Here is a 27899-nt window from a genome sequence, read left to right as displayed (position 1 = left end):
AGGGTCTGCAGGCACTGCCAAGGCCACAAAATGCACAAGAGGAGGTGTTATGCACATGAGCGCACACACATAGAGGTCTACAAGCTCATAATCAAGATAAAAGTGTATATTGGACCAGAAAAGGAGCAGAGCAAAGGGTGCCATCTGTTCTCTTGTATGAATATTTCATTTAGGTGGAAGTCATATTGTATTCATACAGATGGTAAGCACTAACTGCGTTGGATTTAAAAAGTCTTGGTAAGCAATCGCAGATAAAGTGTATTTCTGCATTTTCGCGTTTGTCCTCATATGACCCAGTGAAATGAAATTCTTCATCTCAAAGCACCAGAGAAGTGGGATCAGGGTTAGAAATAGTACAGTCACGTCCATAATCGACTATAAATATTGCTGTGAATTTGATCCTATAAAGAAATAACTTGATGGAAAGAAAAGATTTGTCTCTTCCTCTTGTTTGCATTGTGGCTCCGGAAAGTCTCTTTGGGTTTCTCTCTTATTTGCAAGTGATTCCTTTTTGTTTGACTTTCCACATCTAATTGACGACTCCCCTGTGTCCTTATCTTGTGAATTACCATACGAAAGCAGATACAAAGGAATTGGGGGTGACTGTCAATTGTTTGTCAACTGTATAAAAGCTGCCTTACGGAGGAGATCTAGAAGCATTGCTGGACACCTCTCTGAGGGTGCATGTAGTTGCTCCTTCTTGCAAGAATAAATGTCCGATATGTTTGATTTTGAACCAAGCCTGAGTAATTTTTCTAACGTAACTATAAATGGCCAGTAAAAAGCTAGTACCCTATATTTTGAAAGGGCGCAGTAGCGCATTGTGGTTTCACTTGGGATGAAGAGAAATAAATAAATGAGGGTAATTATTAAAAGTTACACAGAGAACACTGTTAGGTATTTTCCAAATTATTTTATAATGTCAAGGACAAAAAAAAGAAAAGTCAAATCTTTGGTCTGACCATCGATGTGAAACGCTCAAGTTCTAGACAATTCATGCTGCAGCTAATTTGTGATTATTATTATTATATATGATTATCCAATTATATGATGTTTAAAAAAGACAGAATCAAGTGGGTGAGTTGCTTTCAATGAGTGGAAACTCTTCACTTATCCCGGTTCATATGTTTCTCTGATGTTTTGAGAAGCCTCGCAGAGATTAGTTCAAATAAAAATAGATAGGATTTGGGTTAATATTTGGATCGATCCACTAAATTTACCCATCAGGTGTTTTCATATCGCGTTTCTTTTTTCTTTTTTTAGACTCGGAGCTTCAGAACATCCTCTTAAGATGTTTCCAGGTCCATGATTGTTCCAGCTTCTTGTGTTCAGGACTTCAGCAGATTCAAGACAGAGTACAGATCTTCTTCTGAGGTACAGTGACTCCTTCCTCACTTCTGACATCCTTGTTTGTCATTACCTGCTAAATAGAAGCCAGGCAAATCACCAATGTTATAAAAATCTAACCAGACATTCAAAAATATTTAAGTTAAACAATTTAAATTAGAATATAGAGGTGTTTCACGTGTTCTAATCATAATGGTTATCACTCACCTCCTTTTATTCTGAAACTCCTTTAGAAGCATCATACAAAACTTAAATTCAGCTGCAACAATTTATAAGCCAGCATTTTATAAACCACCGCTTAGCTGCACTCATTTTATTTGGACTGTTTTTTTCATTAACATTTGTGAGTAAAAGACAAATAAGACAGCCACTTTTTTTTAACCATGTTATATGTTACAAAAACAAACTACTCACAGAAAAAACTCAAGTAATGATGTATTAAATTGACATTTATACCACGTTCACATTCTCTGTTACTTAACTACCATACTAAAGGGTGGTCGTAGTTAGGTAATAGTTAAGTAGGCAGCAAAATGGACCAATGCACACGTATGCTCGTTGCAATTATCACTAATTTCTGCAGAACATTACAGCTCCCATCAAACTGGTAGCTTATGCTGTGGTGTTATATGGGTCAAGATTGCGCAACTTTTTTTTTTAAAGATAGCACAGCAGTGTAATAAAAACATCAACCCACAATATATCAGAACAGAAATCCTGCCATTTTATAATCCACAGACAATGAAGCTAGACTCAGTGAAAATCTACCACATCGTTTCTGGGATAAGCCAGTCGATGTACAGTAAAGTACAGATGAATGTGCAAGATAAGTAAAAAAAATTAACCGTCACACTTTTGTAGATGGTTTGACATCACTTGACATAAAGTCAGTTGATTATAAAACAAATCAAAAAACAAATCAAAAAAATGAAATCAAACAGCCAGATTTCTACATGCAGCTTTATGTAACATCTATAACTATACAGTGACGTAAAAGAGACGTCACTCTGCTTCAACAGGCTCCACTGCGGCTCATGGTCATGGGAAACAGAGATATACTCAGCATTCATGTGCTCGTTTCCGCCTGGCTTAAACCTCAAACCCTCTAAACCACGAGAAGAGCAGTTCACTTTCTGGAAGTGAAGGAGGGCGATTTCAACATGCAGCAGCTGGAACTGTCTGCATGAAGCAGGTTAAACTAAAGGGCAGTAAACATGCAGAATCCTGGCATTATTATGAAGCCCCTGACATTCTCCGTACTTTCTTCTATTAGAAGTTATTCTTAATACGTTGTGACATGAGCAGCTGAATCACCAAACAGTAACTTCTGTGCTGAGACTTTAATAAGGGAGGAGAAAGATTTAGAAAGGTGTAAAAGTCATCAGGTTTTCACATTTTCCAACCAACAAAGTTAACTTGCTGATTCTAGTCGAAGATATTCATACAAGCCCGCAGGCCATATTTTTCAAGGCAATTTGCTTTTGTTAGATAGCACCAGTAGAGAAATGACAGGGATTTAAAGAAGGGAGAAGGACTTGAACCTGGACGTTGCACTTCACGGTTGACATCTTAACCCTGAGCCAATTTACGAGCTGCAGATTAGATTTTGTTGTTTCATCAGATTTTGGAAATTAAACACCACTCTCAGTAGTTTAGCTGTTTGCAGATTTAAATCATTAACCATCTGGGTCTTCATGCCAATCAAAGAAGTATCACACTGTAGCCTCGACTAAGGAGCTGTAAAGCCGTCTGTCCTTTAACATAGTAAAAGGCTGCTATCTAGTGGTAGAAAAAGGGCAGGTTGTGTCCAGCATTTAAAAAAAAATTTTTTTTTTTTACAGCATATTGACATCACTGGCGTCACTATGAGACAGGTGGTTATGCTGTTGCATTTAGACTTTATGATTTATGGTCCTTTGATTTATTGTACACAATGTGGATGGAAACAAGAGGTAAGACACTTCAGTAATACACAAATAATAAATAAAGCAGTTACGCATTGGTGATGTGGAGGACTCAAGTCAAGAAATCAAACCCGTTTTGATCAATTTGACATTAGCTCAACATACTTTTTCATATTGCATATGCAAGATTTCATCTAACTATAAGTGTTAGCTCAAAGAAGATGTGCCAGGTTGTATCCAGCAGGCATTATGTCAAGTGTAGTCGTCAATACATTGGAGAAAATTACCTATTTAAAATCGTAATACCGGCATCGCTGCACAAATAATACCTTTCATTACACACCAAGCTGAAACCCTAGCATCTGAAAGAATGTTTCAGACATGTATTATTATTATTATTATTATTATTATTATTATTATTATTATTATTATTATTATTATTATATATGGTGCATGCAGCCTGTTACAGTTACTCCTGCTCGTCTTCCTCATGTTTTCGGCACACGCCAGTTGGGAGAGCTCTGTTTTTTCCACTGTCCTTGCTTTCATTCAGCAACGCTGCTGTTGCCCACAAACTCCACAGTCACATTGTTCACACCAGGGACCAGCTGATCGTGCTGAAAGCGTCCATCATGGCGGCCAGAACAACGGCAACCGACAAGAGATCAGGAGGATCCACAGAGGAAGGAAGGAGTACTAAAACCTGGGAGTCGGCTAGGACGCCGCAGTAGACTGGAAAATAAATTCTACAGGAAGGCCCAGAGTCTCTCTTTTTTTCCTGCGGAGACTCCAGTCCATTAACGTATGCGGCATCATGCTGCAGATGTCTCATGAGTCTTTAGTGGCCGGTGTCATTTTCTTACGGTGTGGTCTTTGGAGCCAAAGCCTGAGGAGGGATGACACCACACGACTCCACAATCGTATTCAGAAGGCGTGCTCTACCCTGCTCTGTCCTCAGGGCAGAGCTGGACAATCTGCAAGCCGTCTCACCGAGGAGGACGTTGTCTTCTCAGTCATGGACAACATCTCCCAGCCAAATTATTATATTATCCTATTATATGTAAAGCCCCACATCAACGACAGCTAGAGCTTCCTCTGCTCCTGGGCAACTCAACTTTCTCACCTCTTTCTGTTACAGTTGCGCAGTGGACGAGTAAGTAAGTAAGGTTTAAAGTAAGGTCTCTAGAGGACACTCTAGTTCTTGAGGTCGAGAAATATCCTGAGCTGCACGACTCACAATGCAGTTATTACGATTACAATGGGCAACTTATCTATCGTTTTGTTATTTTCCATGATGTGTGTGGTCTTCTAATAAAAGCTTTATCAGTTCTAGGGGCGGCAGTTAAAGCGCAGCACATGACAAGCTGCCATGCTTGTGTGTTTTCAGCTTCACGAATGACTTAACTGCTCCACTGAATGTCCAAGAAGGTCCTTACGTCCTGTGGCCATCTAGTCATTCAATTCCTCCTCTTTTTGCTGAAGCTGTATAATTTTACAGCTTTCACAGTCTTGAGAAACTATTACAAAGCAATTTCCATGCAGAGATAAGAATCGTTTTTTGATTCGCCAAAATATTTTTTAATGATTCGACTAGCGCTCATTGTCATTGTAAGAGCTCTTTTTCACCACAAGATGTCTCTCCACACACGCAGCAATTCATTTTTAAGGTGTTTGTAATTGTATCTTAATACAAAAGTATACTATTTCATTTCTTCAGTTGCAGTCTGATGAAAATAGCGATACAGAGGAGGCGTAGTTACTTTACATTCATTTTTAAAACATAAGGAATCAGGCATATCTGTGTGTGTTAGTGTATGGTGGTGTGTTGGTTTTCAGATGCGCATAAAGAATCCCGGTTTTTTTTTTTTCAGAGAACTATACGTGGGAAAGGCTAATGAAGAGAAAGATAATGACTCCAGTGATGCTCACACTGTCGTCAGAGGATAACATGCAAATCAATTCGGGACACCGTGGAGGTTTGCAATCTGTCTCCTGTGAGTTTGTAGTAGGACTAGAGCCAGTGGGAGTGGAGCATTGGGGGTCTCACAGGCAGATACAGCAACTGCGACCCCAAGGGGAATCAGCAGGTATGCAGCTTACCTATCTCACTAAAGCTCCTGGGGCTGCTGCTCAAGCTGTTAAACACATCTGCTACAAAGGTGTGTGCGTGTGTGGCAAAATGTTTTTTTATTTATTTATTTATTTTTAAATGGCTGTGCAAGAAATTAATTAGCGTAAATGCTTCCCAAATGTGTACTTGGAGCAGTGGGTGTTAAATGTGTGCTGTCATGTGCACACACACTTGACTTGTGTCAAATGTCACATCAAGCAGTTTCAGAGTTGTCTGGCAACACTAGGTTTGTAAACTCTAGTATGTGTGGTTGCAGCACACACTTTGCAAAAGCTAGATTTGTAATGTTAGTCATTTGTGTCTCACGCAACAGGAAAAGTAGCAGATAACATCAAATTAAAATGTTTTCTATGTTGGCTAAAAGAAGTTCCAACATCCAGGGGTGGAAAGTAATGAAAGTTATTGAGAAACCTTTCTATTTACTTGTATTTCTTTAAGTGCAGTCTAAAACCAGTATGCATTAACTGTATTATTATTACTATTATTATTATTAAGCCTTCTACTCAGGATGGCAAAGGCCATATTTGCTGAGACAGCTACAGTCATGGCTCATTTAGGATGATATTAAATATTAACTTTTACTGATCCTCCTTTCCTTCTTGTGAAGGTGTCTGAATTGGTGAGGGTTTGCAAAGTCAGGCCTGCATGATGAAATGGCTACCAGTCTGAATACCTTGTTTGCCTTTTAGGTGACCAAACTGTATGTAACCAAGCAACTGTTGTTATTGATTGTTAGTTAAAATAGCTATCAAGTTTTCTTGTAGTACTTTTAGGCACACACTCCCTTAAATAGAACTTTAAAAAAGAAAAAAAAAATCAAATAATATTATACCTGTACTTGATTTGACACTTCTGGCAGTCTTTCTGCCCCTGTCTCTGTGTAGTCACGGTTCTTGTTGTGGTTTGCAGTGTTGCCTGGAAAAGATGCAGGACTTCTTTGTGGGGGGTTTTGATTGTAACCCATGGAAATGGGGAGGGTGGGCATTTTGCCTGCATTTGCACTGGGCCTGACTGTTGCCATGGCACATCCATTGTCTACCAGCATATGGGAATGGCAGAGAAACCCCCAGTGAAAATGTTAATGTTCTGGACAGTTGTTGTAGGTTTCACTTGGAATTATAGGAGGCATTTAACAACACAAATTTAACACCATATCATGGATACAAAATTCAGTTGTTCAGTATCTAAGAGAGAAATAGTGCAGACAGACATAATCCAAACGGTGTGTGGAGACAATAAAACTAGTCACTCAGAGTCAACTTTAAAGTGGACAGTCTTGAGTCACCACATGCAGTCATATGGAACAAATTACCACTGTCAAACAGCGATGCAATATTTTGCTGTATAACTGGTAAGTCTAGGCTCCCAAATAGGATGACTCATGAGAGTAAGGTAATCACTGGCAATGATGTGGACCGCTGCAGGGCAAGCCCCGTCGTGGAGGAATACCCTTGAGAAAGTCCACGCCGTCTGCAAACGACTGCTCATATAGGTCTTGGGATCGCCCTGGCCCCGCAGCGAGTCCTAAAGGTCGTTGTAAACAAGCTAAGCGGCTTCGTCCAATCGGCCCTCAGGTTACAACAGTTGCCTTCACGCCATTGGTCGGATTTGGACAAGGGCGTCTTTTACTCGCTCCGACAGCACCATCTCTGGCAGGTGGTGTGCGCTTTAAAAGCACACAGTAGGCTAATGTTTAGGACGGTAGGTAGGTAGTTGTTAGGGAATTAAACACACTTTAGGTTATTAATTTGTCTTTTTTTTTGGTTGATAGTCTGGTGTTTCGTGCCATTACGTTTCCTTGAAACCCGCCGGGATCGCAGTGAATGAGATGAACGTCGGGGTTCCCCTCTCTGAGCCAGACACTTTGTGCTTTACGGTCAGCGGTGAATTAGACAACTGCTCCTTCATCGTGCAGCTTCAGAAAAAAGACGGAAAAGCCCTACATGTTGATTATATTTCGCCACCGGTTTAGGGCTGAATGAGCGAAAACCTCCCGGCCACGGTCTCCCATCCTGGAGCTTCCTCACTTCATCCGCCGGCTGTTGCATTGAAAATGATATGTTGATGACATTTTTTGGAAGTGGTCGTGCCTTTTGTTTTCACATCGGGATATGTGATATGCGGATCTGTAAACGCCACTAAACCCAAATGAGCGGACGTTTTTTTCTGCTTTGAAAATGAGGAAGCGATTTCATAAAGACCCAGAAAATGGCAAGAAGGTCTCGTCGTCCGTGGGCCCGGATTTGAGTAAAATGAGGAGGAAAGGGGCAAATGCAACAGCAGCATGATTTCTTTTTTTTTTCTTACAGAATGACATCAAAGGAGGTAAAACGGTGGCGGTAGATGAGACGCAGCATCAATGAAGGCGATCTGGACAAGTTTTGAGTCGCTCATAATGAACAGAAATACTTTGCAGCTCGATATCGGATCATTTCTACAATATTGAAAGATTTTTTTTTTTTTTTCGGCTGTGGGAGATTGTCTAATTCAACAGTCATCTATTTTTGCATCGCATTTGTTACCTTTTTCCATTATATATTTGATTTTTGTTTTTATATTTTTGATCCGGAACCAGCCCTGACTATTCAATGGAAGTATGTTATCAGCTGCCGGTTTTGCCTCTAGACAGGCCGGTTCCCAAGCATGTCCTCAGCCGGAGGGGAGCCATTAGTTTCAGCTCCAGCTCGTCTCTCTTCGGGGCTCCTGATCCAAGACAGCTGTCACAGGTAATGAAATGAAAATGTACCACTCTTATCTGCATTTCTCTATCATTTAGTCACAGTGGGGTTGCCTCTGGGGACAACATTGGCCATAAAACCAGCTACTTTTCTACTAATACACGAATAATCCACAGGAATCTTGCAGGTGGTTGCTGGATATACAGGCCCCAACACACAGTGGACACTCACTTGCTCAGACCCATGCAACATATTCTTATCTCTTAGACCTTTAACACACACAACTTTACATTTGTGTATGTTGTCCACAGATAAAATCTTCTTTGCTTGCACTTTAGCCAGCACTGACAACCTGATGCTGAGGTGTACCAGTTTACTGGCGGAAGGAATGTGCCACACTGTTATTTATGTTAACATCCTTTGACATATTGACAGAAGAAACACATCATTGACTCATTCTTGAACTTCCTGCTTTTTTCAAAGTCTTGAACTCTTGAAAATGGGCCTTTGGTGGACCTGCCTCCTATTTCTTTTTACCTGCTCTGTGGTGAAGGAAAAGAAAAGGTGGGCTGCAACAACAGTCTTCACGTTGTAAGGTCACATTCTGCTTGACTCTTATGCACACAGAAAATGTGCCAATGCAGTACAGTTCATCTCCAATGCATTAGCCAGTCACTGAGTTGTTTTTTTGAGCATGTGTTTTAAGTTGATAAGTGTCTATTAGCCCTTTGTCCACTACACTTAACTGTAACTCATGAGCACCTTCAGCTCAGAGAAAAGTTGCTTATCAAATCATCCATTAATGAAATCCTTCCCCACACTTTTTAAAATGGAAAAAAACAAACATTAACACAATTGCTTTGGCATATTTGGGCCATAGCAGCAGTATGTTCTTGTCTTTGGGTCACATCCCGCTAGTTACTCATGAACAGAAACTCTCGCAGTGTTGCATAGCATCTGCCAATCCATTATCTAAGCATAAAGTCATAAAGTCACTTCCTTTGACTGTGTGAGCGTCCTCTTCAATGGGCTGTCCATTAGTGCTTTATGCAGGACCCTGCCCCACATAACCACCCATGTGTGTCTGCTTTGAACCTACCACCCATCCTCACAGAATAGTATACTGTTGGCTATCAAAAACCCTTAATGTTACTGCTCATCAGTGCTCTTTTTTTGCTGGGTTATCAGTGTTATTTGTCCAGCTGATGTCATTAAATGTCGGATTAGGTGGCTGGACACGACTTTTCAGACCATCCAGTCATTCTGCTGCCACTCAATCATCACACTCAGTCTCCGTTAGGAAAAAACGAATCTAAAGGCCCGAACCTGTCCCTGTACCTTGGTGGTTCTTGGACCTTGAATCCTAGACCGCAGCCAATGGGAAGGTTCCCTTGAGAGGTCCCGAAAACCTCAGGAGAAAATCGATCTCAGTGTGATGTTTGATTGCTCATGTGTAAAGCTGCTGTGTCTCTGTGTGCTCTGGTTTCCTAGCTGCCTTTTCAGATTTCCTCTTCAATCGGCCAGTATGAGGCTCGTTTGTGCTCGTTTGTTGAGGGGAAAAAAAGGGTTTATTTGCAATTAACAGTGCACATTGTAGTGCTAAACAAATTTCCAGTAAAACAATTAGGATCTGCATGACATTTTAGTGAAAAATTCTGTTAAATTGCACAAGGTTTACAAACACTTTATACATAGTGCGAAAATGATATGGCAACAGATGTGGATTCCGTAATTCATCATAAAGACCTGCTGACATAGTCATTTGTCTTGTTTTCCCTTCCAAAACTTGGCAGAATTGGGTGGACATGCATGCACCCTTGCAGCAGTGTCACTCAGCCTTTGTCACAGAGCAATTACACTTCTACAAATATTGTGCTTCAGGCCCTATTTATGCCCATAAGGGTGCATTTGTCCTTGGTGGCTGCTGTGTTTTTGTGTGTGGTTCCACAGGCCTGTTGTTTGTGGAAGCAGGGCTGGACTACCAGAGAGAGGCAGTTAGGCATGTGCCTGGGCTCTGTGGGCAGTGGTTTGGCCCGCTGCCAGACTCACAGATGGCCGGAGTCTCAATCTCTTTTCTTTCACTGGCTATCTTGTTCCGCTCACTCACAAGCCTCCCTCTCTTTCTTTCTCTTTCTCCTCTGCACACCCACCCTCCCCCTCCCCCTCCCCCTCCCCCTCCCTCTTCCCCTCCCCCTCCCCTTCCCTCACCAATGAAGACATTTCCTCTTGTAAACAGAGGACGAAAGAGTAGGGTCGAAGACACGACTGAGTCTCAGAAGAATATGTCACTCTGTGGTTGTGGAATGCCTGTGATTGGGTGTAAATATGCTGTTGAAGAGGCGTTGAAAACAGCCACAACATTAAATAAATGGGCTCATTTATCCATTACAATACCTCCATTGTGTTTAGCACAATGAATGTTGCCTGTTGGTTAATTTCCAAAAGTGAGGTGGATGTTGAGTTTGAATATAGTGTTCCCCTCTGACGTCTCTTGAAAATAAGGGTAAAGGCAGGACCGAAATGGATTACATTGGTGCAGGAGTTCCAGACAAAGAGTTGGACACGCAAAGAGTCATGTGGTTCTCATCTAAACTACAAAACACACATGCATTTGCACATAAAGACAGCTTGGTGTGACTGCACACAATTTAGGGATGATGTTACTGACTGGACTGAAGGGTCGACTATCATTATTTGGTGCCAATCAAACACACTCACACACAGCTACATGGTTGTGATGAGGCAATGTGTAATTTACAACTTTCCAAATAAGGGGGAAAAACATCTTGGCGAGATACAAGAATGAATAAATGGTGGCACACTATTGAGGAGACCTGTCACATGGCTTTTGGTGATAAAGCTCAGTTCGTCATATCACAGCCAAAGATATCAACAAGAGTGTGATGGTCACTGACCCCAGATCGCCTCCTTCTCATTTGAGATGTTTAGGCCGAGGAGATGATGATGAGCCGATCCATAAGGGTGGGAGATAGCGCTGATTGTTTCATCCACACTATGGATGTTTCTGTGAGGAGATTGATAAGCGAACCAGTGCTTCTTTCTGGGGCAGCTACTTTGTTGATTTTAACTGAAGTGATATGCTGTTGTTGTTTTTTTCTGTGCAGTGCCATCAGATTAACGTCGTTTCAGGATGTGGTAAGAATGCTGAAGGAGCCGTTCAGACTCTGAGCCTGGTGTTTCACAACCTTTCACAAAAACTTTAACCCCTGTGCTGCCAAAACTTAGCCTTTCTGCTGAATGAGCTGGAATGCGTGGTTGTGTTTGTTAGTAAGGGGGTTGTGTATTATTTAGTAAATAAACAGGAGCCAACCCTTACATCCTGTCTTCATTCAAACATATTGACCCACACCATCCCATTTCTCTTGTCTGTCTCTCTCTGTAAAGGGCCCCTCTTATCACATGACCGTTCTGTTTTTGTGCTGCGGTGTCCAGTACAATCGGCCATGAGAATGTGGTTCCACACATCAACACACTAACAGACATGATGTCAACTGCTCTGACTGACAATTAGTCATGTTTAATGTAGGGCTATACACCCATGACCCTATACAGTGTTGCTAGTTTTAAACCCCAGCTAGATCACACTGGTTGGTGACCTGGGTTTTGTTTGCCCTCCTTAAAGGGTTTCAAGGAGTGGTGGGGGGGGGGGGCATTAAGCTGGCGCCAAAAAGCAATTAGAGCCTGGGGATGATATTTGAAATGAATGAAATTCCTGCGCAGGGTAGACAGCCTGTGAGAATATGAACCAAAACTCCTCTTTCCCCCACCCCTTAACTCTGCTTATTTCATAGAGCACTGTGAAAAGCACATGTATACAAGGCCCCTTAAAGCACTCGCAATAAAAAAAAGACTTAAATCATTTTATGGCACTTTACCCGCCAGTAAAAAAGATGAAGAAAAAAAAACCCCACTCCTTGCAGATATATTACTGCTTGACAAGCATGCTGCTTTGTTCAGCGCCCGACACTCCTGTCATTTGCAGGCTAAGGCATCGGGCCAATTCACCCCAAGCCTCTCCTCTAACCAGCAGCCCTCTCTCAAAAACTCTGCAGCTGGAGTGTGTCACAGTGGACAGTGTACTCATAAAACACTCTTCCAACAGGTATACTCTATCTGGGGCTTTTGTGTATGCAGTGACTGGTACACACACACACACACACACACACACACACACACACACACACACACACACACACACACACACACACACACACACACACACACACACACACACACACACACACACACACACACACACACACACACACACTCCAAACCTGCCCGTGTTCATGGTCTAGCACTCTGTTACTGGAATGTGCCGTCCCACACAGAATAGCGCTGCAAGAGGTCATAACTCAGAAGGAAGCTTTTAGTTTGTGAAACTGCATAGAGTCCAGCTGCTTTTATCTCAGGAATTTACATGTGTCCGTGTGTGCACTGCTTTGTTTCTGATATGTCAGTTTATAGGAATACGGCTGGCTTCCTCATTTGCTTGTCCCCGGCTGACTTACTGACTCCAACAGGCCTGTCCCCAGATAAAACCCAGTTTTAAAACTTAATAAGATAATATAGGCAGGTTATACGCCCGTGTTTGAAACAATATAGTGTGAGAATGGTGGCACTGTATTCTGGACCATTAAATACCATTCAAAGGGAACACGGTATCTGCTCAATCGCAATGCTAAGATGACAAGAGAGCATGTTTAAAAAAAAAAGCCACTCAACTGTTTTGAATCTTAAATTTTTGCTGCTCGGCTGGAGTTTCATGACGTAAACATGCAAACATTAGTGGGTTTTGCTTGAGTAAACATAACCACAAATTAAGGGAGCTGTTAGAGGGAATAAAAATCAGGTATTCAACAGAATTTCATCAGATTCCAGTAAGGTCACTCGAGTCCACATTTGTGCTCCTTTTTGGGATATTGATAGCATCTATTTAACTCTAGGAAAATGGCCAACATTGAAGCCCTGGGGTTACTTGCCCAGTGAGGAGTTTTGACATCAGGTCCTGACCCCAGAAACCTGAGTGTTATGACCCCAGGCAGCGAGACTAAGATAAGAAACAGCCGTATGTAAACGAGCTTAGGTGGAACTGCAGAGAACACAATGAGCAGACTGTTATGTCACTGTAAACTCCAAACAACACTGAATTTAGCTTGTTCTCTAACTGCTGGAAGGCGTCTGAGAACAAGCAATCCAATTGTAATTCCAACATTTTATTTCTGTAAAGGATTCTACGGGTAATTTTATTTGAAGTATATTGATGTCCTCATTTCACAGTGTTTACTCATTACACTGTTTGTGTTTACCCATTGCAAATACTGCTCACCGCCAAAATGTAGGTGGGAAGATAAGGTAGAGTTTGTACTAGTTAGCGAGACATGCATAGTTTAATATTAACCCGATTGCTTTTGGTGATCAGGAGAGGTTTTTACAAAAGACTTGCTATATTTCTGGATGTCATAAAAGTTATCACTATCCGGATTACGTCAGAGTAATGGATGATGGCCCAGTGAGTCAAATTTCTTCACGCCCCCGTTTGCAGGAGCCAAGTGGAAATCCACCCGTTGGTTTATGAACTGCCATTTTGAAGCCTCCACTATGGTTTTTCGGCCGTCACTAGCTCGGTTTTTGGAGCCAGAAGTGACCACATTTGGTTAAGCTGGGGAAGAGTGAGGGGAGGATTTCAGTAGCTGAGGGCATTATGCCCTGCCCCACCTTTTAGAGGAAACCTGACTTCACCCCAGGCATGTCAATCAAACCAAGCACGCCCCAAAAAATCACTCTCTTTGAAGTCTAATATCTGATTAATTATGGAATTATTTTCAATTTGACTACCAAAACTCAACTCCTGTTGAGAAGGAGTGAATTTAGCAAAGGGCACCATGATGATTTGTGGGGAATAAAATTATTGACTATGACAATGATTTGTATTTTATGAGAGATGTTGACACCTTTTGAATGGGAGTCTAATGGAGCCAGAGGTTTTTGGAGCCAGCCCCTAGTGGCCCTCGGTGGTATTAAACTTAAAGGCATTTTTACATTGGCTATACTTTTCAAATCTGGAGACTATATCCATTTTTATAAACAGTTTGTGGCATAAGCCAAAGTAAAAAAAAATTATATGAAAAAACAAAAACAAAAAAAACGCCAGTGAAAGAGGGATCGGAAGAAATGTTATTCCCGACACTTGTTTGATGCCGGAGGCTGTGGGTCAAATGCAAATGGCCAACCAGCACAGCTAAGCACTGAAGCCAAAGCATGTGTATTAAAGTCGATGGGAAAATCTAACACGTTCTATTGTGAAATAAAAAGACGCAAACCTTTCTGTTGCTAAGCAAAGTTAAGACATTGTAGTTTGTGCTGACAAAGATAATGATTAGGAATAGATTTTCAAATAAAAAGACTCAAATATCCCCTTAGAAAAGCACTGAGATGTTTTATCTGTGTTACTTGTCATTCAGTCTGTGACCTGCTGGCAGTTTTCCATTAAGCTTGAAACGTATGCTGTGACACACTTGTGAGCTTCAATGATCAGAAGCTCTGATACGGGCACTGTACCAACAATTTACAGATTTCACAGAATTAGCCAACTTGGGAAAAAATACTCAGATGTACCATGAATGCCTAGTTTTATCAAAGGAGTTAGCTTTAGCAAGTAAGCTTTAAGCTTTCTTGAGTTTCTTGCATTAAACATGAGCTAATTGGTTTGCTGTAATCTCAGTTTCTAAAAAAAAAACAAAAAAAAAAAGAGGAGTTACTTTCAGATTAAAACAACATTTTTCCGACCAAGTTCAGATGCTACGAAATGCTCGCATGTAAAATACAGCGTGGAAAAACTTTATAATCAGACGGCTCACATGAACAGGCATTTCAGAAAGATAATTAACCATTGCTGGTCTGCATGTCTCATTTTTGACCGGTGCATGCAGCAAATCAAATTCATCAGGATCTTTAGGTCGTGTTTAATATTTGAATTGCGCATCTGTGACATTGAGTTCAAGTCCTGCTTTTGACATCCTGCATATCTCTTCCTGATTTGTCATCACCCTCAGCTGTGACACATAAATACCAGAAACACAAAGCCTACAAAGTGGCTCGAGTTCTCGCCGGACCATGACAGCACTATGGGTGTGCGGTTTTGTGTGTGTTGGCGCTGCAAGGCGCGACAGGGGCGCGTGACGTCAGCTGGTCATTTCAAGGGTAAAACGTGACTTTCTCCTTTTACGGTGGAAATGTGACATTGACAAAGTGCCTCACAAGCTCATGAGGGCGTACGTGCCGGTTAGTGCCAACTGGTGGCCGGCTCTGTGTGTGTTTCCAACAAGCTCTGGCCAAAAGGTTTGTTTGGCCAAGTTTTGGAAGTTCCTTCCCAAAACCTACAGCCTCCTTTATACAATTCCCACGCATATTATAGCCGATACCAACCCCCTTATATATATATATGCACACACACACACAGAGAGAGCCCGTGCATACATACACACAATCCATAATGCTCACACTAAACACCAGTGCCGTGTGTAAACACAGAGTCCTGTTGACACTAAAATACAGCTTTGCACATTACCCACCCTGAGTCAAGCTGTTTGCTAGCCGGTAAAATATTAGCTTTGGATTGGCGGCTGTCGTGAGTTTAGAGGACAGACATTGTCAGGTGTGTACGTGTGTTTGTTGAAGAATATTCACAGTAATCCTAAGCATATTAGGCAATGAGTGTACAAGCAAGTTCATTTGTGTTTGTGATGCGATCAGACGATTGTCATTAAATGGTCCTAGAATATAGGCCGATTTATCGAGCCTATCGCTGTACTCATAATATAACTTCTAGTAGATTGGTTTGGTCAATTTCTTTCCAACTTTGGTTTATTTTGACACGACGAAAATTGCTCCTAGTATTTTCAATCTTTTGTTTTCAATGGAGGAGGGAAGTTAGAGCAGCCTTTCAGGCTGAGTGAAGGGTGTGCAGTGTTAACAAGGAGTTAACTATCTTGTCAGCCCCCTTTTTTTTTCTTTTCTTTTTTTTTTTAATTTCGTCAACCAGACAGTTTGTTCATTCCCCCTTTTTTTTTTTTTTTTTTTAATTTTAATTATTATTATTTTTTTTTTTTTTAAATCAGTCTGTCCTACTAAACAACCATCTGTCTGGCAGGGAGTCAGTCAGTGAGCCAACCGGACAGTTATGCAGGCTCCCTGTGGAATGGGTAACCCTAGACAAGGGTAGCCCCTGAAGGGAGAGTGGAGAGTTGGCCTGGAAGGGGGCCAGGATGTGTGGAGTGCACAGAGAGGTGAGCCAACACCTCAGTGTAGCCCTGAGCAGCTCTGTCAACAGAGCAAACATGCAGTTACCACAGTCATACCTACCACACTACTACTGCTGCACCTACCTCCTGTTCAGGGATCGTACTTGTACTGTTGCGGCAGAAGTATTTTGCTGGAATCTTCTTCCATATTTTGGCTTCGCGATCCTTTTCTGGGGTCGGTAAGATCACTCTTGAAGTCATGAAGACTGGACATCCTCACCATTCTGTGACTGAGCTTCCTTTATCAGCTACAGCTATGCTACAACTTGCTCCAGCTCCCGCTGCGTTTGAACGGAGCAGAGGGAAGCCAGGAGCTTTGTTAGTGAGCCTACCACGTTAGGTTGCTTGAAAAATCGTCAGCAATTGAGTTACACGCGATTCTGTGACCATAGGTGTGCACGATTTAATAAAGCGCATAGCTTCCCCCGCTCCGTTCAGAGACACGAGCTGTCTCTGAACTATTTAATTGCGCCTTGTATGAGGGGAAAAAAGGTTTAGTGATAACGTGGCATAACCCTGGTATAAACACTGGGGGGATCCAAATGACTAAAATATTCTAAGTCAAAGTTAAGTTGTATTGTCTTGATTTGTCTCACCTTGTGATCATGCATCATTATTTTACCAGAGGTGCACTGACTAACCTTGATAATCATTTATTTAATATATATTGAAAATTCTGCTCGTGTTAGATTGTTTGTTGACTGCAACATATTTTTTCAGACAGCAACAGATACCCGAGTAGGTATAGCTTAGTAGATGAGGCAATAGAAAGCCTTTCAACTTTTTTACTACTTTATAACGCTTTATAACGAACAGCCCGTCAAAAGTAGGTCCACTAAAAGGGCATTTTTATTTTACTGACAGGCTGAGATTTTTATTCTAAGTGACTGACAACATTATGGAGAGAATCCCTACGGATCTACTTTTTGTCGTTCAAGTTTTCTTCAAATTTTGGTTTGGTCAAAGATCATATAATATCAGAAACAGTCGTAATATCTCTGTTCAAAGCCACCAGACTAAAACGAAACTACCGTGCTCTGCAGGTAAAATTTGTGTTTTTATGAATGGAGTCTGGTGGCTTTGATCACAGCAATAATATGTCTGTTTCTGATTAAATAAAAAGGTCTATCACTGGAGCTATTATTATGGTTACTTGTTACACGTATTACTTGTTACTGGTTGATCGGTTCTGGTTGAAGTAACACCAAAGTAAATTTTAACACAAAATTTAAATTCATTCAAATTGCATTCACCTACTGACGTCAGAATAGGGAAGTATTTTTTATTATATACTTTTCAATCTTTCTGCATTTCCAAATCTCCCCACAGGCCGACCTTTTACACAGAAGTGAAAATATCACAAACAACTTCTTGGGTCGGGGCAGATCTATTTGGATGGGGCTGACAATAATTGATCTTTATGGGAAACGTACGCGTGTCTCTTTGTCTCTGTGTCTCTTTGTGTGTGTGTGTGTGTGTGTGTGTGTGTGTGTCTGTCTCTCTTTGTGTGTGTGTGTGTGTGTCCACCTATTGCGTGTTTCTCACATGACTGATAGCGGTCGATGATATGGAGCCTGGACATGATTATCAGTATAACAGCAGTGAACACAAACACTGACACTCACACTGCAGATTAGAACATTGGCAGCGCTACACCACCCTCCACTTCTCAATTTCTGCACATACTGTGTGTGAAATGTAAAGAAAATGCCTGTATTTATGTTTTTTTGTTGTTGTTGTTGTTGTTTTTTTTAAAACGTGTTTGGGAGAGATGGAATTGTTGTACCACACATAAATGTTGTGCTTAGCAAGCAGTGGCAGGACCTTGTTATGTTGCTGTACTAAAATGATTGCAGCATCATATCGGTATTAACCTTGTTGATGATTTCTCTTTTTGTTCAGAGACGAGGGGCCATCTCGTACGACAGCTCCGACCAGACTGCGCTGTACATTCGTATGCTAGGTAAGTGTTTCCCCACTATCATTACATACATGCGTGCATTTTCATTAGACACACACACACACACACACACACACACACACACACACACACACACACACACACACACACACACACACACACACACACACACACACACACACACACACACACACACACACACACACACACACACACACTTCCCAGACATCAGTAGGTTTATCTCCTCCATGATCATGTCCATTTCTCAATATGCAAGGGCTTAAAAAAGCAGTGAGATGGGAAATGGATGGGACAGAAATTGAGTGCGGGATGTAGAGATTATAAAGAGATGAGGGGAGCACTAAAGTGCACGTCCAGAATCCACTCAATCCCTGGCCTTTTTCTAATCTCTCAATCACAATAGATTGGGATTGAGTGTATCTCTAGTGTTGAGTGTCTTTGAAGTTTGATCAGATTTGTTACGAGGACTGGATTTCATTTTAACCTTAAACAGACTAAAGGTTCTTTGGCGGCGGGTGTTTACATAGTGTGTCTGTGTGTGTCTGTGTGTGTCTGTGTGTGTGCGTGTGTGTGTGTGTGTGTGCATTTGCCCTCAGCGACCGTAAACACGATAAACAGTTTAGAAAATGGATGTGAGGATGGAGGACTTGTAGCTCTGCCAGGCAGATGGAATCAAATGCATCGAGGAAGCAGCCAGATCGGCTTCGTCTTCCTAATCAATACGGTTATTGTGGATAATGGTGCGATTGGAGCCTGGTTATAACCCTGAAGTCTGCCCACTCAAACGTGGATGTGCCCTCACGTGATACTTTGGCCACTTTGTGGTTTTCACCAAGAGGTAACGCCTTGAAAAAAAAAAAGACAGAAGAGTTGCTCCTAATGTAATCCCGTCAGTTTCACTCTTGAAATGATTAGGGAGGGATTATTACAGTAACAGCAGTTTTATTGAGCTGACTGAAGGAGCTTTAGCTAAGTATCATGGCAGTACCGTACGTCGCTGGCATAAAGCATCTGTCTCTTTAGATTTTATATTAAATTGAGTGTGAGGAGAGGGACGCAAACCGGTGTTTGCCCGGGCCAGGGTTCAGTCTGCCAAGTTAATGCTGATGTGCTTTCAAATAGCAGGACTCAGAGCTTTCGCCACATCATTTATAATGACATGACCTACATCCACCCCAGAGCGCCAGCGCTAGGGCACCGTAGGGGGAAACATGGACCCTGTAACACACACAAAAAAACCCCCCGCACTAATCACACAAGCACACACGCACACACATGTGCTGAGCCTCGGCATCTGCAGATGTGACACATTTATATACATGTGGGCCCACAGTCACTGCCCAGGAGTGCATGAAATGGAGTGTTTTTATTGGTCGTATATTTCACGTGTTTTGCACATGAAATGCCGCCGACACGGTTTCACTCTTCACGACGGTGTCGAAAACAGCTTTTCAAAATTGTGTTTCAAATCATTACGCCTTTGAATAGTAATGCTTAGTTTTTGGTATTTTGACAGGAGCTTGTGTAATTTTCAAACAGCTGTCTGCAAGTAAGTAACACGCTGGTTGTGGGGACACTCCTGTGTGACTGCTTTTTAATCCTGAAGTGCCGTGCTGGACACGTACCATTGCACTGATTAGCACCTTTGATCAGCACACTGACACATAGAGTCTTGCCGTATACAGAGTGTTGCCGACACAACTAGCATTTTACTGCATCAAGTGTCACGGCACCATCCTGTCACCTCCCTGCTCCTGACTGCAGTCTACATGCAGGCTGGCCGGGGGTGGGTGGGGGTCTGAGTCCGGAGTCCAGAGCCCGTCGTCCCTGTTCCTCCGCCTGACTACTAAAACAAGTCATAGATTGACTGCAGATCACTCTCAGAGGCTCTAAGTACTAATAGTAGAGCAGACTATCCTGACATGGCATCGCATGCTCAGCTGTTTGATTGACTTGTCTGTCTGTTGAATTTCCTCTTCTGGGACTTGGGAGTGTGTGTTTGTATGTGACTGTGCCCGCACAGGGAGAGAACACACACCGGGCGAGGGGCAAATAGTATTTTCCAAATCACATCTTTTGCTTATTTGAGTTTGGAGTATAAAATGATGGGTTTTACCGCTGTAGAGTGTTAATGTCCCGCCTCACTTTCAATCTTTAGTATTAGATGGATTATTTTCTAATTTTAACGAAAAGCTGAGACGTAATGGAGAGATTTTCTGTCTGGCTACAGTTAATGTGTATCGGCTACAATATTGATCAAGGAAAAAAAAAAAAAAAAAAAGAGCAATCATTTTAACAACAGCTGCCACAAGGCATCAACAACAATTTTCTTTCTCACTCAAAAGATTTATTGCTATTAAATTCTAACTACATAAAAATAATCCCCGTTTTGTCTTAACATTTTGAAATTGCTCCGAAAGCTGCACAACTATAAGTAAGTTCTTATTTGTGCAGTACTTTTAAAAACATAAGCTATATAAAGTATTTGACGTTTAAAAGCCTTATCAGCACAGGCTGGAAAGTGTAGTAGTTGTAAATTCTCACATCTTTGGATGTTGCCAAAAAAACCAGAATCATTTTCAGCTTTTTCAAAGGAGAAATGAAAAATGTTCTGTGCTCTTAAAAAAAAAAAAAAAAAAAAGAGGCTTACTTAAAAAGGTTGGGTTTCAGCTGGGTTGGTGATTTGAGATTCATTTGCATTTGCCTTATTCAAGTGCTCTGTTCTTTGTCATGTGGTAAAGCCCCTCCTCACAGCACTTCAGCAAAATAAATTCCAACATATAATCAAAACTGTTTGTAAATACTACTCGGCTGAACACATTCAGACACCTCTCTTCTCACACAGTATGAAATCTTGAGGAAATAAGTGCTGATTTCTTCTAGGAGATGTGAGAGTGAGAAGTCAGGTTGGATTTGAACCGGAACGAAGAAGCTCCCACCCCTACCTGTTTATCGACTTCCGAACCCTTCACAGTGAGTATGAATCACAGGCTCAACTCTTTGACAACATGAGGCATTATTAAACTGGAGCTCCACACAGATTGCATTTCACATGACAATAAGGACCGAGGTGTGTCTTAGTTGGACTCTATTGTGAGTAGGTGTGTGGTGAAATAACCACTTTCAGACACAATGAAAGCTCTTTAGAAAACATCAAACATGTACAAAGACGTTGTGCGAGTGCATGCTGACATTTTGACCCAAAAGTAATCCTACCACATGCTGACGTGTTTCCGGATAGCAGCCACAGTTTATTCAGACACAGTGCCTTTGTTGAGTGTGTGTGAGTGTGTGTGTGCGCGAGAGAGACCACTGACAAAGCATGTCTGCCGTGTGATTCCAGACGAAAGGCTTACGAGTGGGCGGCTGTGTCAGCAGCGACTGTTTGTATATCGCTGCGTTGGTGTCAGAACCCCACCGAGCTTGTCCGAGCCAAATCATCCTCCAAGCCTAATGAGCTTTGTGAAATAAATGTGCCCTGATATTTGCCGTCTATTTCGCGTGTTGCCATCTTTTGTAAAAATCTTGATGCGTCGTTGTCTGCGTGTGCAGCGCGGCTGGGCTGTGGGTCGGCGTCGGCCAGCGCCGGTCCTGAAAGGAGGGTCCACAGACTGCTCAGCTTCCAGAGATACCTGCACTCGTCCCGCCTGCTCCGGGGAGTCCCCCAGCAGATCCCCCTCCACATCCTGGATGAAGCCTACACTGGACAAGCCAGAGTATGAAAACACACCTTTTATAAAGTGATGACAGAATAAGACTTGTTGGTTTTTTTCCCCACACAGACTGAACATCTCTAACTCTGTGCTTCTCTTTTCCCTCTCTTGTAGTGCATGCTGGAAAAAGTCGGGAACTGGAATTTTGACATTTTCCTCTTCGATAAGTTGACAAATGGTGAGTAAAATATGATCTGAAACACTGTTAGGAAGTTATTTTAAACATCATGTTACCAGAAGTTATGCGCTGACTGGGGACTCCAGCATCAGCTCTGCTTTTGATCCAAAGTGTTCCCACTGGTGCCATCTATTGGACGGCCGACGCAGTATGAAGTATAACTGAATCACTACTACACCTCGTGTTGAAAAGGACGTCATTATCGCAATGTGGTTTGACTTCAGAGCAAACGATTCCACCGAAACACCCGTCTTATTCCTCATATAGCAATCAAATTCCGGCCTGGTAAAGGAATAATAGGTTTTGTAACTCTATGCCACTTTAAATAGAATTTTTCAGACCACCGCTGTATAGGTCCAACTGTTATTGAATAGCGAATAATGATGTAATGATATTCCGCACCAGTGTCACAGGATAGGATTGCAAATGGAGGCACACGACGCTGGTGTATCAAGAGTTAGGAGCCGGCAAGCTAACGGCTATGAAAAGCTCACACAGTGGCGCCATTACTCCCGTTTTAGACTGAACACGAGCCAGGCAAAAGGTCCGTTCTTTCCCAAAGCCAATGCACAACACCCGAATATTCACATTCCCATGAAGGGTGAAGAGATGACTGTAGCAACTGAACTTGCATATCTGGTGTATTTAATATTTTAGAAAATTTAAAGATTTGAGAGAAATGACGAACTGCCTCTCTGTGGACGGAGCCAGGATGGGATCATGGTACCGTTGTTTACTTTTGATCAGAGGACCCCATATTGCATTTTTTTTTTTTTTATTAGATATGTGCTGTTATTTTTCATGGTGCTACATTGTGGGCAGCCTGTCTCTGTGAAAGCCACAATACCAGAACAATAAAAAGACTCGAAGTTCTTGCAGTAGTTTAAAGCCAGATTGCTGCAGTAAACAAGTAGTAAACAAAAAGATTTGGTGACGGATCACAAAGAAAAAGTAACCGCTTTCTTCCACATGTTCTTCATTTTGACCCACCAATCAGCAGTCATATAGAGAGCACGTTAAAAGTAATATATTGTGCGTTGAACATTTCTCCAAATGTGTTCCAGGCTCAAGATATGTTGTCGCCATGTTCCTTACTTGAACCCTAAAAGCAAGAGTTAAGGATCGCAGAGCTTCAGGAGGCTAAACGATCACAAATCACAAATCATTCGAATGAAGCAGATGAGGAGGCAGGTGAGAAGTTGACGCCCCAATAAAATAAATCAAGACTGAAAAAAAAAAAAAAAGAACCTCCTGGAAAGCATCGAGCGCAGCAGAAGAGGGGTATTTTTGAGCGTAATGATGTCTACTTGTGCCGTTTTCCTACATGTGATACGAGTGAAAAACCATCGTCCGGAAGCTCATTCTGATGTGTTGTCCTGCTCAGGAAACAGTCTGATCACCCTGACCTTCCACCTGCTGAACCAGTATGGCCTGGTGGAGCTCTTCCAGCTGGACATGGTCAAACTTTGGAGGTTTTTGGTCATGGTTCAGGAGGACTACCACAGCGACAACCCGTACCACAACGCTGTCCACGCTGCAGATGTCACCCAGGCCATGTACTGCTACCTGCAGGAGCCCATGGTGAGATATGGAGACGAGACATTTGCTTCTCAGCTGCGAGAAGGGCTGCTTGAATGTCCCGAATTCAGAGGGATGTTCTTTTATTTCTTTTCTTTTTTTTTCTGTCAGTTTTGTTGCTCCAACAAAAGACAACTCGCAGTGCGGGCTGTACCGATGAATTTATTTTAATCTACCGAATGAATGATGACATTAAGATGTGGGTTTGATGATGATATATAAATCCATTTATATTGTGTTTTCACAAAGATTGCTTTTTATATGAATATCTACAAGTATGTAATCCCCTCTTTGTGATTTTGTCTTGTTATGAGTGCAGCTTGCAAAGTCTCTGACCTCCTATGACATCCTCCTGGGACTCCTCGCAGCTGCCACACATGACCTGGGCCATCCTGGGGTCAACCAGCCTTTCCTCATCAAGACTGGCCACTATCTCGCCACACTCTATAGAGTAAGACAGCACAACGGTCGCTCTTCTGTTTGACTTACTTACCGTATGAATGGACTGCAGAGGAAGAGATTTTCTGATGTATTAAAGTCATGTTTCCCCATTTTCAACACAGAATACCTCAGTTCTGGAAAACCACCACTGGAAGTCGGCAGTGGGTCTGCTCAGAGAGACTGGGCTCTTCTCCCATTTGCCTGCTGAAGACAGGTCAGTCTGACAATGAAATGTTGCTTAGAGAACTCAAACTGCGCCACGGACCGTGCCGGACAGCACGCATGTTGTAGGTTGTCGAGTTATTTCTAAGGAGTTCTCTGACTTGATGCCTTGGATCATTTTTGTTTAATGAATGTAATTTCTGACCCGTCAGCCTGAACTTGGAGAGGGAATTGGGCTCCTTAATCCTGGCTACAGACATCAGCAGACAGAATGGGTACCTGTCCAGGTTTCGTATTCACCTGGACCAGGAGAACCTGTTCTTGAGCAACGCCAGTCACCGTCACTTCATCCTGCAGGTCGGTTAACTGCTGCACCGTAAAAAAAAAACAAAAGCACAACTCCAGCATCTCAACAAAACGGTTGGTTCTCATTTTGTTTTTATTCCCACCCCCGTACAGATGGCTCTGAAGTGTGCAGACATTTGTAACCCCTGCAGACCGTGGGAGCTGAGCAAGCAGTGGAGCGAGAGAGTGACAGAGGAGTTTTTCCAACAAGGTTATTACCCTGTCTGTTTGCTGCCCGCTCTGATGATGTTGGTTATTGGTTTGGCTTGTTTCTGTGATTAATTCAATAGAAGTACAACATGTAATATAACTGGTGATCCAAAAAAAAAAATTCAGACAGTGTTCCTGCTCATGGCTGCCTTGCCATAGATTTTTGTAAACATTTCACGGGATCTTAATTGGCAATTTCTGCGATTGACACCTAAATTGATGCGCACGCTCTCGGCTCCTTGGTGAAATCACAAATGCACAAATGTACCAGCGGTCACAAAAATGCATGTAACTCGAGTGCTGATGTTGATTAAGCCACAAAACTTAAAAGTACTTACTCATGAAAGTTACTGCGTCCTCCTCCTCCACCTCACGTTACAATGTTACGCTTTGTTGGCACGCAACAGGAGCAGCCTCTGAACTTTTTGATTCACCCTTGTCATACCATGAATCACTTCATATATATATAAATAAATTCTGTATTTTATTTTGTCAACATTATTGTAGGAGACATTGAGAAGAAGCACAAACTTGAAGTCAGCCCACTTTGCGACAGACAGAAGAACACAGTTGGCAACATTCAAATAGGCAAGTAGTATGATATATTTTGTTATACTCACCAATTATTCACAGTTTATATCTAATACCGAGTCTGATCTGCCCCCCTCCCTCTCGCCCTCCCCGTCGTCTCTCCTCCTTCAGGCTTCATGACGTATGTGGCCGAGCCGCTGTTTGCAGAGTGGTCCCGTTTCTCCGACACACGTCTGTCCCAGACCATGCTGGGCCACATGGGGCTGAACAAGGCCAGCTGGGGCGGCCTGCAGCAGGAACCAACCCCCGTGTCCGAGGAGAGGGAGCCCAGCAGAGCCGGGACAGACACCGAAGACGCCGCCGCGCGAAGAAACGGCAACACCGCTACAGCCGCAGGAGGACCCAGCTCCAAAGAAATACCTCAGGGAAGCAGAGAATCCTGACACTCCTTCTGTGCCCTTTCACCTCAACCTCCTGACCCTTGACCCCTGACTCCGGCCTCAGGGCCTCACCACACACTGAGGGCCGGGTGGGGCATCCGACGGTCTGCAGCCCTGCCGCTGCCCCACCCGATCCTACCACCTTGTTTATGTTTTGTTGCTTTGGCCTCCCATCTTGATATAAACCACTGATTTTATTTAATTTATTTAATTTTTAATTCCTCTTCTTTTTTTTTTTTTTTGGCATAGAGCAATACATAGATACCTCATTTGGCTACTGCTGTATTTTCTTTTATTTGCTTTGTTTTATTTATTTGTCCACTGTAGTTTTGGCATTGCTGACTGAACACACCACTTGGTTTGGGGTTTTTTTGTTGGTTTTTTTGGTGAACCTTAAGGGGAAAACAGTATAAAAACTGAAGAGGCCACTTTTCTGGTATTGTTGAAGTGCCATTTGAAAACAAAAGATTTGAAGAATGAGCTGACCTGAATCGACTGAGACAACTGGAGTATTCAGACACGAGACCCTCCTAAGACTTTCGAGTAACACCGTGTTGCATTTGTATTGAAGATTCTTCCTCCATAAAAAAAAAAAAAAAAAAAAAAGAAAAAGAAAAAAAATGTGACAAGCCCAGTCCTTTTGCTGCCTCTATACGAAGACTGTTTACGCATTCTCCTCGTTTCTTGTATCTTTCCCTCGAACTGAAGTGAATCATGTCGGCTCTACGGTTTGCCTTCGAAGCACAGATGTGAAGAACCACTCGATTTGAACTGTCATCCCACTGTTGAAGCCATGAGCAGAACCTTATTCAGACACACCAGATGCCATAAACGACTCTCTACCTGGGCTACCATGTGTTGTTGCACTCCCAAATAAGGATGGTGTTGCGTGTGCAGCTCCTTCGTCTCTGCGACCTCTCCAAGACATCCTGTGAAGGTATTATGAAAACAATGTTTCCGCCTCATCCGGTCCTGGTTGGAAGGGGGAGGGGGGGCGGTAAGGGGGCAGGGGGGGGAGGGGAGGGGCGCGGCGCTCCCCCTGCCAGAACTGGAAACTGGTCAGCCACTGCACATGCGTCTCACCCTGGAACTCCACTCCACTCCACGCAACTCTACTCGCTCAGGGTTTTGCCAGTCTCTTTTTAGAGGGAGGAGGTGCCTGCAGACGATGCTTTTGTTGTTGTTGTATTTGTTGTTGTTGTTTGTTGTTGTTGGCAAGGATCGACTGAAGGAGACTCCCTCTCCGCAGAATGTCTCTCACAGCCGCAGGAAACCTAAAGGACTGCTCGACTGATGCCTTATAACTATGCACAAACTATGCTAAGTGACCAAACCAACTCCTGTTCCCATCAAGTGCATGGTATGCTCGTCTTTGAATGCACTGTCCAATCCTTTTGCCTTTTTTTGTTGTGATGAACAACTCCAGCTGTCCTTTTAACTTTTTTTTTTTTTTTTGTACGGAAACAAAACGATCGAGTGAATTTGAACATTCCATTTCTTTTGTGTTTGGTTTGTCTACTTTTGATTCTGTGTAGTGGCACAAATTGTCTTTTGTGTTGAGACATTTTGAACGATAACAGGTGCTTTTCTTACTTTAGCTGATTTGTATTTTGCTGTAAGTGCTGTAAGACTGTTGATACAACTGTTTACAATTTCGTCGCGACAGCCATTTTTTGGGCAGACTTCAGTGTCGAGCCGGATTTTGTAAAGGCTTTGCTGTATTGACCTTTTTGATACATGCCTGTTGCAGTTACAATTTGAATAATAAAACCTGTTGTTGACAAATGGTTGACTTTCACGCGGGTCCAAGTTTGCAGCCAAACGTTTGAGCCAACATTGGCAGAAGTGACGAGAACCATAGATCGGCGTTTACGTCACATCTTTAATTCTCACAGCTTGTTAAAATAAACTTGAATCATCGATTAGGCCGCTTTTCCTTCGTCTTTGATTAGGTGTGCAACTAATTATTTTCATT

General features: G+C 42.4%; 1 protein-coding gene across 7 annotated transcripts; it reads left to right on the top strand.

The window, feature by feature from the left end:
* The first annotated feature begins 1308 nt into the window (after positions 1-1308).
* On the top strand, positions 1309-26931 carry pde7a (phosphodiesterase 7A). 7 transcript variants are annotated; one of them, XM_069703641.1, is made up of 14 exons: positions 1309-1374; positions 7692-8108; positions 18287-18347; positions 19843-19875; positions 21210-21299; positions 21879-22042; positions 22154-22217; positions 23602-23798; positions 24115-24246; positions 24359-24450; positions 24611-24755; positions 24858-24954; positions 25461-25541; positions 25656-26931. In XM_069703641.1, exons 2-14 carry the CDS (start codon positions 7971-7973, stop codon positions 25925-25927), a joined length of 1566 nt encoding a protein of 521 aa, XP_069559742.1. In that variant the 5' UTR covers positions 1309-1374; positions 7692-7970; the 3' UTR covers positions 25928-26931. The 7 variants fall into 7 exon arrangements, with proteins under 7 accessions (XP_069559742.1, XP_069559741.1, XP_069559740.1 ...); XM_069703640.1 differs by lacking the exon at positions 1309-1374 and adding an exon at positions 3772-4408; XM_069703639.1 differs by lacking the exon at positions 1309-1374 and having other exon boundaries at positions 7075-8108.
* Positions 26932-27899: the final 968 nt, after the last annotated feature.

Source organism: Brachyistius frenatus, unplaced genomic scaffold (assembly GCF_029030835.1).
Source record: "Brachyistius frenatus isolate BFR_SWC_R1_liver_20210118 unplaced genomic scaffold, ASM2903083v1 Contig_47, whole genome shotgun sequence".
In the NCBI taxonomy this organism is placed as follows: domain Eukaryota; kingdom Metazoa; phylum Chordata; class Actinopteri; family Embiotocidae; genus Brachyistius; species Brachyistius frenatus.
This window is presented reverse-complemented; position numbering and strand designations above follow the sequence as displayed.

Excerpts from the sequence above, each read along its gene's own strand:
- pde7a (XM_069703641.1), top strand. The coding sequence starts at position 7,971 with ATGGAAGTATGTTATCAGCTGCCGGTTTTGCCTCTAGACAGGCCGGTT. Across the intron at positions 8,109-18,286 it reads ATCCAAGACAGCTGTCACAG|AGACGAGGGGCCATCTCGTA; the intron begins GTAATGAAATGA and ends CTTTTTGTTCAG. Across the intron at positions 24,756-24,857 it reads ACCGTCACTTCATCCTGCAG|ATGGCTCTGAAGTGTGCAGA; the intron begins GTCGGTTAACTG and ends ACCCCCGTACAG.